The sequence below is a fragment of the Etheostoma cragini genome, chromosome 10, assembly GCF_013103735.1.
Source record: "Etheostoma cragini isolate CJK2018 chromosome 10, CSU_Ecrag_1.0, whole genome shotgun sequence".
Lineage (NCBI taxonomy): Eukaryota > Metazoa > Chordata > Actinopteri > Perciformes > Percidae > Etheostoma > Etheostoma cragini.
In genome coordinates this window covers 17,563,108-17,582,127 of record NC_048416.1, presented here as the reverse complement: position 1 = coordinate 17,582,127, position 19,020 = coordinate 17,563,108, and the positions used below count along the sequence as shown (strand labels likewise).

The 19,020-nt window shown below is 39.0% G+C and overlaps 1 protein-coding gene across 3 annotated transcripts in view; it reads right to left on the bottom strand.

The window, feature by feature from the left end:
• mid2 (midline 2) overlaps positions 1–19,020 on the bottom strand; it is a 140,034-nt gene that overhangs the window by 17,065 nt on the left and 103,949 nt on the right. For all 3 annotated transcript variants that reach the window (XM_034883404.1, XM_034883403.1, XM_034883405.1), the window contains 4 exons: positions 14,809–14,916; positions 8,883–9,031; positions 7,339–7,466; positions 6,878–7,021 (listed from right to left, as the gene is read on the bottom strand). In XM_034883404.1, coding sequence (XP_034739295.1) covers positions 6,878–7,021; positions 7,339–7,466; positions 8,883–9,031; positions 14,809–14,916 — 529 coding nt within the window. The remainder of the gene's footprint in view (positions 1–6,877; positions 7,022–7,338; positions 7,467–8,882; positions 9,032–14,808; positions 14,917–19,020) is intronic.

Here is a 19,020-nt window from a genome sequence, read left to right as displayed (position 1 = left end):
TCTAAATACAAGCTGTGTGCATTTATCCTTGGATTGAGAAATTTTGATGCATTTACACTTTATGTACCACCTCAACCTGCTTATAATTTAAAAAGATACACGGTTTTACAATATGGGACCTTTTAAAGTGCCCATATTGGTGTTATTTTGGGTCTCTGGTGCTTCCACATGCATGCAAACTTGGTAAAAAAAACTAGCCATGCTGTTTTGAGTGAGATACTTTCTGAATGTCTTCTGCCTTCAGTCTCCGGGTGAGCTGTTCAAACTCTGCAAGGCTTTCTACGTCACTAGCCGAGACAAGGTGGCTAACCGTAGCATGCTAGCTAGCTCGTTCTCAATGGCAAAACACTGCTACAACACACACTAGTTCACCCTAATCTACAAAAGAACTACTTCATGTCCCTGTTGTACAGGTATTCCACAAGTGTGCCCTCGTTTAAAAGAAGCTAATCCTGCCTTGTACTGACCAAAGTTGGAGAAAGAGTTATCTAGCTGATGTGATCTTCCCTAGCTACTGCGCATGTGCAACTCCCTAAAAAGATAGTATAGAAGTGAGATTCCTCACTCTGTACCTAAAACAGAGACCTAAACACACAGGGTTAAAAGACGAGCTGCAGCAATGTGTGGTACAACAAAAATATGGTGTTTTCTGAAAATGAAACCATGTTAACCTATTCTGGTACAACCTCAAAATACAATTATGAATCTGAAAATGAGCATTATATTGGCGCTTTAAAACTTTCAACACAAAGTGAGAGCTGTGAATTTAACATAGCAAATTGTTGTTGTTGACTGTTTAATTGAATCAGATATTGCAAAACTTGGAAAATGTTACAGGATCTGACAGACTGCTGCACTTGTGCTTCTAGCGGATGTGTGAAAAAACAAACATGGTGTGAAATGTGCCAGTGTCAGTGCACTGGCTGTGTCTCGCGCACATTTTACTGGCACTGTCATTGAATGTAAAGAATCTCTTACCACGTTTAATGTGCTATGTTCAATGTTTGTATAACAACACATGAATAATACATGAGTTATTAATTACACTGCTAACTTCTCCACAGAAATCATGTTTTATGAGCAAACACTGACTGCCAGCCTAAACATATCTCACCAACCGAAAAAATTTCGAACACATTTAAATGTAGACTACCCTTGCCAAAAAAAAAAAAAGCATGTTATTTAGTAGCACTACAGCTGAAGATAACATTGTAGATGATGGTAGAATAACAATCATTTTCATTCTCCCATCCTTCCTCCACCCTGCAGATTTGCAGGAAAATAAAAATCCTTAAAGGGAAAGAGCTTTCAGGGCCATGCCAGCCTTGTCCCTACTGGTGAGTATGCCTTGTGAATTATTAAACAAGATGGCAACAGCATGCATAAGTAATAATGGAGAGTCTGCTTGTAAATATAAATACTTCACAGGACGCAAATAAGGCCTTTAAAAGTGAGGCGGCTTTAAGAATGAATGAAGGGAGGTGACTGTTAAAGTAAAAGTGAAGGCTGCGGCTTTACATATCTGCCAACTTCCACAAGCTTTACTCAGACAAAGAAAACACCGCAGAGGGCTTTCATCTTCCTTTACGATGAGAAAGAAAGAAAAAATGAGGGAGGTTAAGAGAGGTTTCTTTACACATTGCATGTACACAATTCATTTGGCCAGGAGATTCATGTGCATTTTATCTCAGCCTGCTCTTACAAATACACACCCACTATCAACAAGGTAATCCTTACAACAAACAAGTACGTTGTTTCACTGAGACAGCTGTCCCTTGTTTTGTAGTAATTAGGAAGGCTACAATGTTATGTGAGCTTTCAAAAAAAGATACAGGGTAAAGATGAGAGAGAAGGACTTCACGCTGCTTTCCATTTTTAAAGCTTTTGATCTCCATAGCATCTCTCCCTCTTTTGCTAAATCAAATTAGGTCAGTACACAGCAATACTGCTATTGATACTTTTACCAGTGAAAAGGGGCTTTCTGCTGCTGCTCTTGGGAGGATTGTGTCTTCAAAGTGTAGTGGAGCAACAACTGAATATGCCTTGAAAAAAGAGATAGAAAAAGAAGCAGCAATAGATCGGTTTGTGTCTTGCATCCAGACATCAAGTGAGAGAGAGTGTGTGTGTGTGTGTCTGTGGACAAAAGAGGAAAGAACAGAAACACAAAGTATCCTGGGACTACAGGAGGGATTGTCGTGTATGATGCAATATTGAGTTAATGTCGACTGTGTGTGCGTGTGTGTGTGTGTGTGTGTGTGTGTGTGTGTGTGTGTGTGTGAGTGTGGGAGCCTGCACGTTTCCATGTTGGATCTGTGTATAAGTGCTATTAATTTTTTTGGGAGGAACCGACTGTGGGTGTGTGTGTGTGTGTGTGCGTGTGTGTGTGTGAGCAGGTGTGCATCATTAAAAGCAATACTATGTATCACCTGCATCTATCTCTTGGTACCTCCATATAACTTTGATAAACATGCTGTAGTCTGGCTGTTTTCCTGTAAAGACTAAACCCTTATCATCATTTCATCAAACTCTGCTACGGACATTGATCCTGCTGTTACTCTGAAAGATGCCCTGTTGAGAGACAGAGATTTGACCATCTCTGGGCTTTCCTAATGCCCACTACGATACGGCTTTTCATCTTTGATAATAATATTAATGCTTCACCACCGGCCAGTTCTTATGAATACACATAATGCTTGTGTGACTAACGTGCAGGCTGCCCAGAAAAATGTACAAATTGACAAAAGAAAAGAAAAGTGGTTGAGGTCATGCAGAGGTTGAAGCAGGAGTATGGACATTTATCAGTCCAGACAGATAAAGTATAAATCAGATGAGCAGTGCAGGAAAACTGATGAGTATGGTACTAGTGAGGCTATTTGGCTAATATACCTTGTTTGTTAATAGTTTAGAGCAATAGGTATTACTATGACAGCCAAGAAGAGTGGCATTAAAAGAAACAAATTGGCTGTAGAGCCTACAATGGTGCTATAGAAATAAAGTGAGAAGACTTATTATTGGCCATCATGATGATGCTGCTACATTAATATCGTGTTTTTACAAAACAGTTTTAGAACAGATTTCCTCTTAAGGTAGTCAAAATATCTAATCTTCAGTAACAATAGTTTGATATTTTGAGAAATGTGCTTATTTGCTTTCTCACAGAGTTGGATGAGAATAATGATATACGTAACGGTCTGTATGACTGTCTGACTGTGTGAATACTAAATAAGACGCTAGAACATAGAGGTGGTAGAGGTGGTGTAGACTTAAAGGTGTTAAGATCAACTACACTGTCTAACGTATAATAACATCAACAGTGTGTGAATCAACACTGAAGGCTCAAAAGAAAATCATATATTCTATTTCTAGATCAATTAATCAGCCATTACACCCACATTGATCCCTGCCATCTTTCTTGATCTTAAACGGAGGAATCAACATCATAAAAGAAAAATAAACATCAATCAATCATGACTATAATATGTATGAGTTTTTAAGCATGAGAATGAGATTACAAAGTAAAAAGAAAAAAAGAACATTTTCAGTGGCGTGGATGTACAGTATAAGGAGATACTTGGGGATGTCAGCTGGCAGATTAGATCAATTACAGGTAGCAGCTACACTATTACAGACATATTTACTTCAGTCATATTTGGCTTTATTTGCTGATTGTATTTTCTGCTTCTGTGCTTGGATGATCCTGGAGAGCAAGGGTTCATAAGACCTTCGTCCTGATGGGAGGGCCAGGGCTGAGGATGAGGCCAGGGAAATAGAGAGAGGGAAACGATAGCGCTCAAGTGGGAGCATTTAGCCACTTGGAAAGTTGGAGAAAAATGCTATGGTAAAAACTCAAGTGGCATGGTAGGCTAAATGGGTTTCTCTCTTTCTCAGTTTCTCCTGTGAATCTCTGAGGACTCTGTGGCAGCACACTGCTGAATTTCTGAGTCACTCAGCCTATCACGGCGGAAATGTATCCTGATGTTTCAAATGGCTGGGGCACTTGAGTTGCATGGTTAGATGGAGAAATGTCAGGCTGCACAGACAGTAGGAGAGGAGAAGAGATGAGATGAGATGATGAGGGGATTCAAGAGTGGAGGGAAAGTGGAAAGGCACAGGTGTGTGTGCACGTGCAGTTATGTACATCAATCATATCCTCCTCATTTCAGTAAGTGGTAAGTCTCTGCTCCCCTATGTAACCTTTATCCACTCTGATTCTCACCCGTTTCTCCAGTTCCTCTCCTCCTCCACTGTGGTCTTTCTTTCCCTTTAATTATGTAGTGATTGAAAATCAGCTGTAATGCTGATTAGTTAAAAAGGGCCAGGCTTTTGGTAAATATCTAAATCCTGTCCAGGAATATTAGGACTTTGAAAAAAGACTTAAAGAGCAAAAGACACATGAATACAGAGTTAATTTTAATGTACAGTGTCTTAACACCATAGCCTCAACTTTTGCCAACATTTCATCACATTTTGCAGGTTTGTTCAGATATACTGTGTTATGTGCATGTGCAATACATTTGGTTGAAATTACAAACAGATTTGGTTCATTCTGATATAGCATGCAAAATATGGGAAGGATTAGATAATGTATTTAAGGTGCGATCAAAATCAAAAAAATGTTATGTGACCATGCTAGCGGGTTTGACTTTAAAGAAGAAACTTAGAACTTGTTCTGAGCATCATGCACTGGAGTGATGAGCCAAAACATGAACGGCTGCATGGACAGCCACATGGTGGTGATAACCTTGTATCTCCATATTTTGTCTTTTTTTCTTTAAATATAAATCAATGCTCTTGGGGTTGCTCTTAGAACATGTCTGTCTGTGGGTTTAACCATCGATAAGGTGATTTCTTCTGGCTTTGTAAATAGATAAATAGCTCGATCAAATATTTTCAAATTAACATTTTTTTTTCATTTCCTGAAAAACAGCGGTTTTGTACATGCAAGGTTTTCACCCGACAGGGATGATATGTAATAAGACAATCACCAATAGAAAGAGCATGACAGGGTTATAGATGGATTAATGAGGCAAATCAGAAAATGTAAGCTCTGAGCGACTCTGCTGCCAGATCCAAAATGCTTGTAAAATATCCCAAATATAAATCCTAATATCCTGACGAGGCTGAAACAAAGATGAGCTTTGGTATAGGGAGAAATAGAAGAGATCAAAAGAGGGTAGCAGTGATTGGACATTCTCATCTCTTTTTACTGCAATCGTTTCACAGAGCTTAAACCAAAACCAGATACTAAATAGTGGATCTCTCTTCAAAGCATCCCCTCATGTTGTACTGTATGTCCTATTTTTATAACAAGAAGTCTTGATAACTCAGCTCCATCTCTCTATAAATATAAGCACGGAGGACAACAAAGACTAAAGCTGGACAAAAAAATCTAGGTTATACAACACAGTTGGTATTAAATATTTAACATATGAAAATAAGACTGAGCAATGCTGAAAGTACTGTGGTGCTCCATATTTTTTCTCTTTGTGACTGCAGAGAGGTTAGTGCCAAAAGAAGATTTCTTTTGATCTTGTGCATGGGTGTGTGTGTGTGTAGGTGCAGATAGGTATTTGTGCATTATAACGGCTGGAGGACTCTTATTGTTGTCTCCCATATTTTTGCTCATGTGTGTATATTGTGTTTGTTTGCATGAGTCAAAAGAACTTTCAACAGACTTAAAGCGTAACTCTGGCCAAAATGCAACCTATGGTCTTTTTGCAAATGTACCTGAGTCAAACTTTCGTTTAAAAGCATCTATAGGACGCAAGCACCACTTTTAAGATTGACTGTATTATCATTTTTTGGTCAAATGGCCTGTGGTCATTTGTAGAGCCCCTGGTGATACTTCGAGCAAAGTTTCATGTTGTGTCGAGTCTTCTTTTATTCTTATTTTGAGGCTAACATAAAGGTTCCCCTAGCTCTCCCATTAAAAAGACCATTTGACCAAAAAACAAGACTCTGGTAAATCTTAAAAGCGTCCTAAATTTGCTTTTAAATGAAAGTTTGACTCAGGTTGATTGACAAAAAGACCCTAAATGGCATTTTGGCGAGTAACGCTTTAAAGTGAGATTATGTCACTTTTGCTAAACTGCTAAACTGTAATGTCAGTTAGGCAGCAAAATCTTACTAAAATTAGCTAACATTAGTTAACAAAAGCTACTGGTCTTACAATACCATGGGAAGCTTTAGCATTAAAACGCCTGATTAAAATAGTGTTTTATGCTTATGAATTCATCTTTTCATTTTTAAGAGTAAGATGTTATTTCATCTTTAAAATGTTACCTAATCTCACTTCAAAAGCTCTTTGAATTGGCAGAGTTTGATAAAAAAACAACTCTTGATGATTAAAACACAATTGATGCCAGAAAGATGCACCGATCTCGAGTCTTTGAATTTACCATACAGGTATTTTACTCTAAATGATATAGCAGGAGGCTTCATGTTAGCGGCCTTAAAGAGTGCAGTTAGAGTCATGCATTACCAGTGTTCCTCAGTTGTTTCTATTGGCGACTGTATGGCTACTGGATGGGAATGCTTCTTCAAAAGCTCTAAATAGCAAGTTTGATATTTAAAGGAATTATATCCTCAGTGAAGCATATCAGAAAAAAATAATATATTACATATTTCTGCCAGTTTCCCAATTCTATATCAAATTGAACTTTTATGGCATTTAAACAAAGGTCAACAAAGTATTTGATCCCTCTTGGCCAAACTTGGATTAAAGGAATCCTATGAAAATCCCTCTAGATATTGCTGAAGTGTAATTGAACATGAACTTCCTTTTAGGCTCAGAGACTAAGTGATCTACAGTCCGGATCAAGTTACTAAACTTGTGTACGTGTGTGTGTGTGTGTGTGTGTGTTTACACAAGACTCACTGATGAAATTTGTTTGTCCGGTGTAGATGGTGTACTGCAGCTCGTAGGAGGTGACGCTGAACTCGTCCTCTGACGTCCAGTGAACAGTGATGGTGTCATGGGATGCGGTGCACAGTTCCTCTCTTATGGATGGCGGGGTGGGAGCTACAGGTGTAGGAATCAATATCAACATGATTGACAGTAAAAACAAACGTTATAAATGGTCATAACTAACTTGTTTGAACTAATATTTAATATAAGTAATTCTAAGAGAGATAATGTGTCACCTCAGGATTAACATGAATTAAAGTACATCTTTAAATGCAGCGGAGCAGAAAACATTGTTGAATATAGTAATAAAGAATCTAAATAGTTATAAGTAGAAAATTTCTTTATTCAAAAGTTATGTTTTGCACACAAATAAATGCACATGTATATGCTATATATAAATACTGTTCGAGTCCATTGCGGCCTAGACGGACCTGTTAGGTAATCTAGTCCTTCCAGAATCTTCTTCTCCCGGGAAAAGTCCAAGGCAAAGTTGTCAAACGCCTCATTCAGGTTGATGTCAGGGATGAGTACCTGGGAGGAGGCCGTCGCCATGGCAACCCTTTAGAGAGTTCAGGACAGGGGAGCGAGGAAAGGAAATGTCAGAAGAACGGTGGAGAGGTGAGGGAGCAGAGAAGGACACAGATGTCAGATGAGGCGATGAGAGGAAGCGAGAGGAGGAAAAGACAAAAGGTGATGAGGAGGTAGGCAAATGTGAGGAGAGAGTGGAAAGAAGTGAGGTGACAAAGGGTAGAGGTGGCAGGCAAGTAAAATTGTGAGAAAAAGATGAGAGAAAGAGAGAGAGAAGGAAGGATGGAAGGAAAGAAAATATAGAGTAGAATATAAAATTTGAAAAATACAAAGTACAAATATTTACAGCATCAAACAGAACAGTGTCTGCAACCTTCTCCATCATAAACTACCTCTAACTCACAGTTGTATGTTAACCCAGAGAGCCATCAAAGCACAGACAAACCAGACACGCACTGACACACTGACTCCATAGTCTGTGCAGCTTTGTGGAAACTTGTGTCTGCTTCTGCTTTGAGCATCAGTGATCCGTCTGTTACAGGAGCCAGCCTGAGCCATGTTGCTGGCAGGGTTACCGAGCAGTGCAGAGCTAGTCCTTGAGACTTGTGTTTCTCAGTGAAGACAAACGAGTCGGTCCAGTTGGAAAAAATCTGAGTCCGTGCCAAATAAAAAGATGATATGTTAGCTGCAGATTTTGCACAGACCTTTGTCTGTGTGAGAAAAAGACCGAGACAGCTGTCGGCTGTCTGTGGTTGGAGGAAGGGATGAAGGTATTACAGAAGGAAGGTGGAAAGAGAAACAGCAGAGCTGTCCGTAACAGATTATTATCACCAGAGGCCTGTCATTGATTGCGGGAGCTAAAAAGGTTTTGATGTTATGCTGATTTCACCAGCAGGCTTACAAGAACAAAATCATTCGTGTTGTAATGTAGGGCAAGAGTTTTAAGATTTTTGTGTCAGTGATAGTCAAAGGACTATGTAAGCCTGTTGATGTGATGTGATGTCCAGGGGCCTCATGGATAAAAGCTTCATACCTCATACCAAAATGTGGCTTACAGACAAAACTTGAAAAAAGTACCTACGCACAGAAATATTCATAAAACCGGGCGTACGCCAGGTCCTACACTCCTTTCCTTTATACATCACAACCAACGTAAAATTGAGCGCACGTGAACAAGCCACCAACCCCGCCTTGCCTCCACCAATTAATCAATATGGAAATAACTATAAATTTGGGCCGAAAGTCATTCTTTGTCCAATCACTACAGGTTATCCCAGTGCAGACGGAAAAAACTTCTCGTGACATTGGAGGGGCTGATCACTGTGAAGAAAAGTTCTGTTTGGAGGTTTGTCATCTTGTCGGCTTTACGGATGTAAGCAAAGTTTGCCGTCCACTACGTCACTTTTTCTCTCTCACTGTGTTTGTGTCTTTGCATTTCATCACCCACCTTTCTGCTACGTTTCGAGCGGTCTGGAGGAAGCGGGCGTGGTCGTTCTCCTTCAGGCTCTGTTCGGCTTGAGTGATGAGGGCACTAGAGCGCTCCAGACACTGGCGACAGTTTGCGATCTGCTGAGCCAACTTACGCAGTTTCATCACCTGGAACAAACACGAATACAGTACACGTCACTATGTTGCAAAACATCAATTTGTATTCATCGCACCATCTGAGCCTTGAAGGCATACATTCCTGTTTGGGTGGCTGGACTGTACAATTTTTCTCTTGGTCTCTGGGTATGAGGCATTTATCACTGTGACAGTCACTAATCCGCAAATATGTTCAACACTTTCTGAAAATATACTTCAGCTATCCTGCCAAATTGCTCTGAAAGACTGACAGAAGGTCAGCACTGGTAGCACTCCCTGAGATAATTCCTGCTAGCTGAAACCAACAAGTTGCCATATTGCACACCATCAACAAAGCTGAAGTTGTATTACAACACTAAAACAAACACAAACCCTATGTGGGAGTCTTGGATAGATACTGAATGTGTTGGACACTGATTAAATATCTTGTCAAATGAATCTTTGAGTTATGTGCAATTAATTTAGCTTTATTTAACTGAAAGAAGGAGTAAAACCCTGAAAATCTGTATTTAGGATGTTGTTCTACACTTAACCAAGCCAGTGATGTAACGCATCAATGAGTTTCAGATAAGGGTCTCACAAATCCGCCTTTTTTATCACCTCGTGACAGTTGGCTGTCATACATTCAATATTAAACCTTCCATGTATAAGCACGCTCATGGACACAGTGATGAAGATACATGCAAAGACATAAGAATGAAAGGCACCAAGAATGCAGCAGAGAGGATAGAGGTGAGAGTTGAAGCGAGGCCATTGGCTCTTTATTTTCACATCGACCTCATGAACACGTTGCGTAATAGAAGGGCAGAGATGAATGGCATAATGAATATTTATACAACATAATAACCGTCAGAGCAGGGGTTACAGCATGCTAATCCTAACGTGTCCTTGTTTAATAATTAATGAGCGTACTCAGAAAAATGCAAAATGGACTAGAACCAACTTTCTTACCCTCACTAACCAAACCACAGTTACATCGCTTCTGCCTTGTAAAAACATATTTATCTCCATACACTTGGTGTGCATGTTTCCAATGAACCAGGTAGCTGGAGGAATTTCATGCCGTGAAAAACAAGCAAGAAATGGAGGATTTTGGCCCACAAATACTCTTATTAACTTGCTTCATCACAAACAACCATGCTGTGCCCATCAAGAGGCCGGTCAATCAGTCAGGTCAGATTATACAAAAACACACATAAGGTTTGTTTGGTCTGTTTTGACTGTAACTAGTCAATGGCTTTACCGTAATCTTATTTCCAACTGAGCATAAGGAAGCCATTCTATGCTCATTTGAAATTAAAGTAATCAATTTAAGTTCCTTACGGCTCATATGCTGATTTCTCAAATGACGTTAGTTTGATGAAACTCACCACAGGAAATAACACAGGCTACTTGTGTTAACAAAAGGTGAGCTGTACAATTAAATAGCAGCATATATATATATATATATATATATATATATATATATATATATATATATATATATATATATATATATATATATATATATATATATATATATATATAGAGAGAGAAACCTTGGTTAAACTTTAAATGGCTGAGAAAAGTAAAATTGTGTGAACGTGTTTCATTGTATGAAAAAGCATACTTTCTAAAATAAAACAAAAAAGGGAGCAGATTTAATATTCAAAATCATGAGTGCCCTTAAAGGATTTCAGCAACATATTTTTTAGTTTGCAAGGCTTTGATTATACAAATAAGAATTCAGAAAAAACACACTTGGTGACAATCGGTTAAGAGTTTATCATCAGCTCTCAAAGAATGCAGCCGGGTAAGCTCAGTTGGTAGAGCAGGCACACACAAGGAGGTTTACCTCATCGACGCAGCGGCCGCCGGTTCAACTCCGACCTGCGGCCCTTTGCTGCGTGTCATTACTCCGCTCTCTCCCCTTTCATGTTTTCATCTGTCTTGTGGAAATAAAGGCCTAAAATTCCCCAAAATGAATCTAAAATTTAAAACAGTATCTAATGTGCACTCCTTTTCTACTGCTAGGAAAGCTGGTGCTGCTTAGAAACCTCTCTTAGCTGACATCTTAATGGAGTTTTCTATAGACTTCTTGACTACTGACTATAATCTTTTGTCACTAAAAACAACATGTAAGCAGGTTGTTGACTGCGCTGAGAGGAAAGGCAAGATAGGTTTAATGGATGGGTTATTATTTGGCAACATGTTTACCAAACAGCTGTTGGCTCCAGCTATATATTTACAGTATAGACATGAGAGTGGTATCCATCTTTTTATCAAACCCTTGACAAGAAAGCAAACAAATGTACTTCCCCAAATGTCAAACTAGTCCTTAAAGTCATTTTCAGGTGATATTGTGGTCATGGTTAATCAAAACCATGTCATTTTCAGGTAAATGTACACAGACTGTTTTATGCATTTACTGGTATTTCTTCGATTGCTAAACAAACGTGGGCACAACTGGAACTGGACTACAGTCTGCATTACCTACAGTCACCTGAGCTAAACAGTTCACATTAGCTGCAAAACTCATTCCAAGCAACACAACTCTTAACACACCTCTCAAAACTCACTGAGATAACACACACTCAGACACACTCAGTCAGTCAGAACACACTGACAGTAAAAACACTAGCATCAAACACCAATGAAGAAAATACTGACTTTCTCATCTTTTCAGTTTGAACACTTTGAGTGACTTCACACTACTCAATAGTTTCTTTAAAGAAAAGACATAGATTTCATAATATAAATTTTTTTACGCAAGGTCAAGAAGAAGGTGTGAAAATCAGCAGTTTGCTTCAATATAGTATTTTGTCTTTAGTAATTTATGGAGTTACTGGAAAAGGTACTAAAGGTACAACAAAGAATAGACTAATCCTGCCTCTCTCCAGCATCATACAGCAAGTTTTCTTCATCACATTGGATGTCTGCCTCATCTCTAAATACTAATGAATGTGGTGCTTCCATTGCTTTCACCTACATTATCTTCTGAAAAACAGTATGTAACCTCAGACATCTTACCTGGACATATTTGCTCTTTTAACTGTTTCTCTCAAATGGCACGGTAAAATGGTTTGTAATTCTTATTTAGTGTTTGTATACAAAAAAGGGTTTCTAAGCTTTCTCTATATGTTCACTAACTAGGCTTTCAGCTAACATTGCAATCAGCTTTGTTTGATAGGCACCAGACTGAAATCCATTCTGTTTTGAATGTGTGGTTAACAGTTGTGACAGCAGTGTGTTAATATTTAACAAAGCGCTGTGAATCCAGAGTGTTGTGCAGGTTGTGGTTAAAGCCATGGGATAAGGATGTAGAGTTTTGAAAACTGTGGTCGAGCAATGAAAAAGGAACTAGAATTTGGTCCCCATTAACTGCTGCTGTGTTGACTGTAGTTACAGTTTTGCACATTGCCAGTTGTCGTTTGGCAATCTAAAAAAACTGTAACAAATGCTGTTGTTTTTTATTCTACCAGCCGTTATACACTGAGAGTAAAAGTGGTGATTTTTAAGACATCAAGTGATTTAAAAAAACTAAAACATTTGAGTTGTTAATCCTGAAGGCACTAAAGGAGTTAAAATAGTTTTCCACATGAGAGAGAGATGCAGCGAATGGCGGAGGACAAGCAGATACACACCAGAACATGGGACTAGTGTGTGTTTTGTTTGGGGCAGGGAGAGATTAGACATGACTGCCGAGTCTCCTTAGAGAGAGAATGGGAGCACCTTGCAAGGCTCTGCTCACCATGATCACGCCTGCATAATCCTGTTATTCTGCTGCAAAGTCACCTCTGAACACTTCCCTTTCCGACACTGTCCTTAACAGAAACACGTTTTTTATTGATGGCTGAAATGCCTTAAACATCCTACGTTACTTCTAGTGGTCTTCTCTTTTCACTTCTCAGGCAAACATTCATTTCAACACATCCCTGATTCTTTGAATTACTCAAGGTGTATATTTTATTTATATTTCTTGACTGTTTAACGGTCTCAAATATTAACAAATCACCTGCAGGGTGACATAAATCAAGTGGTCCTCTGGTGTTTTATGTGTCCCTCTGTTCTCTGTCTCCTGCATTTCTCTCCTCTAGCCTCTGCTAGACAGCCTTTTACAAACCCAGACTCTCAGGAGAACAAACATTGCTCTTTGTCTGCAATCACCGTGGACACACTCTGACACGCTTGCACTCCCACGCCCACAAATTTCAGTCCTTGTGTACGGCGTTTGGAAATCTCTCATCTCTCAGCAAAGCTCTTTTGCTCCCTCAGAGGATCTTCCACAAGCACTTAAAACTTCACCTCTGGGAGGGTAAGACTAGTCCAAAATCCTTGGCACTTGGCACTTGGCACCCCCCCCCCCCCCCCCCCCCCCCCCCCCCCCCCCCCCCCCACCACACACACACACACACAAACACACACACACACACACACACACGTACACACACACACAACTGTACAGTAAGTCCTGCAGCAAGTTTACAACCGTCTTTCTGCCATTTCAAATTCCTTCCACACACATTCAGGTTGGCTGCCTACATGTGGAAGAGGCAGTCGCTGCTCTCTTTGTCCTCGTTTGTCTTTTCCATTTATCCTAAAGCATCCATGTGATGCATGTTTGGGTAAACAAGTGAGCAACTACAGAGGCAGCATTAAAAAACAACAACTATGAAAGACCTTGATTTTGTCTACAGGGCTACTGCTCTCATATTCATTCTCAACCACTGTTTCTCCACCAGTGGACTTTACTGAGCTGAGTTTCTCAAATATGTACTTGCAAATTTGTCCGTTTCAAATGGCAGTTAGGCGTACCTAGTTAAATTGATGTACTGAATGAAACAATGTAAAATCAATAATTCTCAAACTGCAATGCAGAGAATTATCCTTACACTCTATATCTCTATGCAGCTGCCTACGTTTAGCTCTCTGTGTTAGTTTCAAGGCTCATCTTAACAAAGATGTGCCTACTACATGGTTTAGTCTCACCACTCCCATCAACATCATTTCTAGCAGCAAACCGGTTGTACGCTACCTGACCGCCACCAAACAACCCATAATCTTCTGTGAAGAAAGTATCTAAACATTGGTGTATCTTTTTCAGGGATAGTGGAGACCAAACACCTACAAACAAATATTTAAATAGCACTTTTTTAGTCTACCGACCACTCAAAGCACTTTACAAAATGTACCCATTCACACTCATTAATACACTACAGAGCCCCCGAGGTGACACATATTTTTAATTTTAATTATTATTATTATTTTTTTAAATTCTTTCCTCCATGTCAAAATTTAAGATCTCGCAAATAAAACTCAAGATCTCGCAAAACAAAGTCAAGATCTTGCAAAAGTGTTTGCCCACAGTACTTGTTTTTTCTTTTTTTCCCCTTGATTTCTTTTTTTTACACTGATGGCAGAGGCTACGATGCAAGGTGCGAACCTACCCATCAGGAGCGGTTAGCGGTTCAGTGTCTTGCTTGAGGACACTTGGGTATTCTCTTTGGAGGAGCCGGGGATCAAATCATCACCCGGATGATGGATGACTGTCTACATTCCGCCCCTATGGCTCAGAGGGCGGGCATGTACGCTGTAGCTTTAACAATTCACCAAACGCTCAGTGAAATGATTTGACTAATATTTGTTTACATTTTGTTTGTATACCCTTTAGCCAACAATCAGTCACTGTAGCTTTAACTTGCTGAAACCAGCCATCTTCATATTTCCAGCTGTGTTTTAATAATCCTGTAGTAAAATCTATCTCTAGCCGAAAACTGAAAAATTATAAAGTTATCCTGGGAATACTTTACCTTGGATTCTTTGATCTTCACAGCGATGACCTGTTTTCTCTGGCGGATTATCTCGACTAGCTCATCACACTCCTCCACCAGCTTGGCTTCATGCATGGCTGTGTTCACCTGGAGACAGAAGTAGGCCCACACGGGAATATGAGGCTTGCTTTCACAAGGACACACTCACAAATCACACCAACCTGGCCATATGTTACATTTTTAAACAAAAACAATATATGCCACTTTTTCTTCTTTTTTGTTTGCAGGGAGCTTTGTAAAATGACTGGATTGGCAGCCGTAGCAATTGATAAAGAGCACATAATTTTCTCTTCTTCTTCATTTCATCATGCAATCAACACTCAAGGAAAAGCCGCCTATAACCAGATGTGCTCTAGGATCAGAATTTTATTTTAAGATTTACTGAGATTAGGGATTTGCAACACTTTAACTGTCAATGGAAAAACAATAAGTCAATTTACACTACAGAGAATGTATTGATCCTTGGAATGCATACAGTAGATACGTGAGTACATTGCTGCTGGATTCAAACCACAAATTTTTCTTCTATGACAAGAACTTACATTACAGTTAAACCCATAATATGCAGAGAAAATATTGCATGAAATGCATAGAGTTGAGAACAACATGTTTATTTCACTCATCATGAACAAGAAATATGTTCTTCATTAAAAAAGACCCCAAAAAGGGCTAAGACACTTATTAATTTACTGACAGAATTTTGCTTTCACAACGTTGATTTAATAGATTCTGTGATTATTTTAGGACCAAAGTTATCAAGGCAACCCATCATCATTTTACCATCTCAGGCTAACACTAAATGAAGAGCCAACGACTTTAAACTTGTGTGTGTGTGTGTGTGTGTGTGTGTGAAATGATACCACAGTTTGCCAGTTGTAAAATCTAATTATAACTTTACCAAAATGGGGCGCGGGTTCAAATGAAAAAAAGTTCAGATGTACTGCTCCGTCTTCTCGGCTGAGGGACATTTGACCCCTCAAAATTCAGGGACTGATGGTTTACCACCGAGTTGGCTGTAGTTGCTGTTTCATCTAAAAAGACTGCAAACGTGGGAGTTAGAAACCCCAGTGCTCCTCTGAAAGAGTCAACATTTATTTTTAAAGTTATTTTGTCTGCACAAGCCAATTCAGGACACCAGAGAAATCAGACATTTACGTCACAATATACTCAAGAAAATCACTCAGCACAAAGACAGTGGAAAGCTTTCACTCAAACTGACAGTTTCAGAAGTATCCAGAGAAGTCCACTAACGCATCAAATAGAGGCTCACCATCAAGGATGGGCTTTAAGGCCACCAGAACACACAAACAACGCTGCTGCTTTAACTGCTTCACTAGATGCTATAGTGTTTGTTGTCACAAAAACACAGGTGAGTGTTTTACTCAGGCAGTGCACTGACTGTAGCAAGAGTACTGCTGAGCTGGCAAACCTCATACACCAGAGAATACATTGTGAGGGGAGACCCTTTCACTGTTCTGACAGGATGTGGCAATTTGTAAGTGTTGCAAATATTCAATATAATAAGCATGGAGACAATAAAGACACACACACACACACACACACACACACACACACACAAACGCATGAGAATCTAAGAAAGTCTGTTCCTTTTGGATTTGGAAGAGCTTCTTAATAACAGAGAGTGAGAACGAAAAACATCAGATCAAGTCTACATGAAACAAAAAGGATTTCTTTAAACTTACAAATAAAATAGCTTATTTCAGTTTTATTGTGACTCATCAACAGCTAAGCTTTCTCCCTGATTGTCTCTAATGAATTCTTTCCATATCAATATAAATAGATTTACCACATGTGATTTTTATCTCTATAATTTTTTACCTATTAAAATGAAGTAATTTAGTTTATTTTAGTGCATTCTTATACTGAGCACAGTATCAAACTAAACGTCCACATACAGTAGAGATTAATCTCCTCGTCCCTAAATCTAACAAGGTTGTGACTTTCTGCAGACTATCAAACTACTTACCGCAACAGCCAAGTTCTCCTAATCACGCCACAAAGCTCATTACAAGGCGCCGATCCACTTAAGCCTCATTATTCACACACAAGCACGCAGACACACACACACACACAATTCTGCAAAAAGCAATCTTATGACTACAGTTTAGTAATTAAGCAGGATAAATGCAGCCGCCTAGGATCACTGTGAATTACAACTTAGCTACTTGGCAGCTTAGAGTTACGGACAATCTTCATCTCCGTCCTCCTCCTCTTTCACCTCACTCCAAACCTCCACCTTCCTGTGCCAGCTCCTGACATTATTATCTACTCCCTGCTACACAAACACTGTCACCTACTGTGCATCTCCCTATTCATCAGGCTTCTCGGCAGGTGCACTGAAATCACAGTGCAAACTCCACGCTAAAGGTCTTTTATTGGAAAATGTGAAAAACAAGATTGAAAACACTTTTAGCGCCAAAGACTTTCCAGATGCTCCTGCTTTCTAGAAAGTTGTGAAAATCAGTAATAACAGGGCCTGAGAAGGACTGAAAGAACGAAAGCTAAGTCTGTGCTAATTTAATACGCCAGAAATTAAATTAAAAGGATCTTAGTTTTTGAATGATATTTCATATTGTACTATTTCTAAATAGGTGTACATTATTGTACACCCATTTAGCACACAATGTGTCATATCTTATTCATTCATTCTGTTAATGCATATTTATTCTCACTTGGCTATGCATTCATCATTACAAAAATAATAAAAAAGAAATCACAGCTACATTTTAGCATAAGCAGCCATAATTTCATTTTATTAGGTAAGGATATGCAGACTTAATTAGCAACTGAATAGAATTAAATGAGACCATCTACACCAGTCTAATCACAATGTAACCCCCAGAGTGTGATCTGAGTACAGAATCAATAAATGATGGAGCTTTCCATTATAAACCTTATAACTTCATCACATCTTTCACCTCTGGTTCCCCTACAGGAGGGTTATAAACATGCTTTGATACATCAGGTTGAGTTCAGCTCTCACATTATGTCGAGATTAAATTTCTCCCCCTATTTCTCATACCAGGAAAATAAGGACTGTATTACTTACAAGCTAAAAGGAAATATAATGAGCTTTGCAGCTACATTTTTGACTTACACACCAGCAATCACCACTCACTCTGTGCTGTTTCAGCAAATAAAGACATGACTGATGTGTGTGGCCAAGCAGAGCCATTCAGATGAGGTTGATCACACAGAGGTGGGGCTGGAGTACAAATGAAGAGAAAAGTCCTAAATTCCTCTATTCAGATTTAACATCTCTCTCTATTTTGGGCTTTTGAGGAACTATGTTAACTCCAGAAAGATGAACTGAATTGTGTGTGTGTGAGTTTTAAGGATGCAATTCTCATTAGTCTTGATAAAGCTATGTCTGTTTGTCACAGCTACAACACCACAATTACATCACAAACCCTGGTAAGAAATGCTAAATTACCAGCCCACTCTGACATAACAAATCCCAATTTATTTTCTTAAACTCGTGTTGTTTTATCAAGCATTGTTCAAACTCACAACTTTATTTTGTGGAGATCCCAGATGTACAATAGTGAACATACCGACAAAGGCAAGTGCATACAATGTTTAACAAGTTGTCTACACTATGTATGATGTATGCATTATGTAGATCCAAAGAAGTATTGGAACGGAAAAGATACAGAATAAAACAGTATTAGTAGTAACAGTATTACATATTTTGATTTCCTAAATTTTAGGGGGAAAGAAAGAGTTTGAGCCTTAAGATCTAAGTCAGTTTAAAACTTCTGTGAAAACCTGAATGTCATCTTGGACAGATGGCAACTCTGAGACAGTGAGACATGATCACACATGAAGTGACATTGTTTCAGTTGTGGTTTCTTTCAACAAAAATCTGACCACTGTTGTCTAAGGTATTATGTTTTTAAAAGTGCTCCGCAAATTTTAGACATTTGCATTAGTACAAATAAGACCAGTGATATATAACCAAAGATAATTATAACTATATAATTATTTTGGGGCATTTAATGCTTTTATAGACAGAAAACAGAAAATGAGTGAATATCACACAACAAAGGTCCCAGCTGGATGTGAATCAGGGATGTTAGAGTTCGTGGTTGGCGCCTTAACCCTAAGGCCACCACTGAGCCCCCAACACAGATCATTTTAATTAACTGGCACAGTCTATGGTCCCGCCGG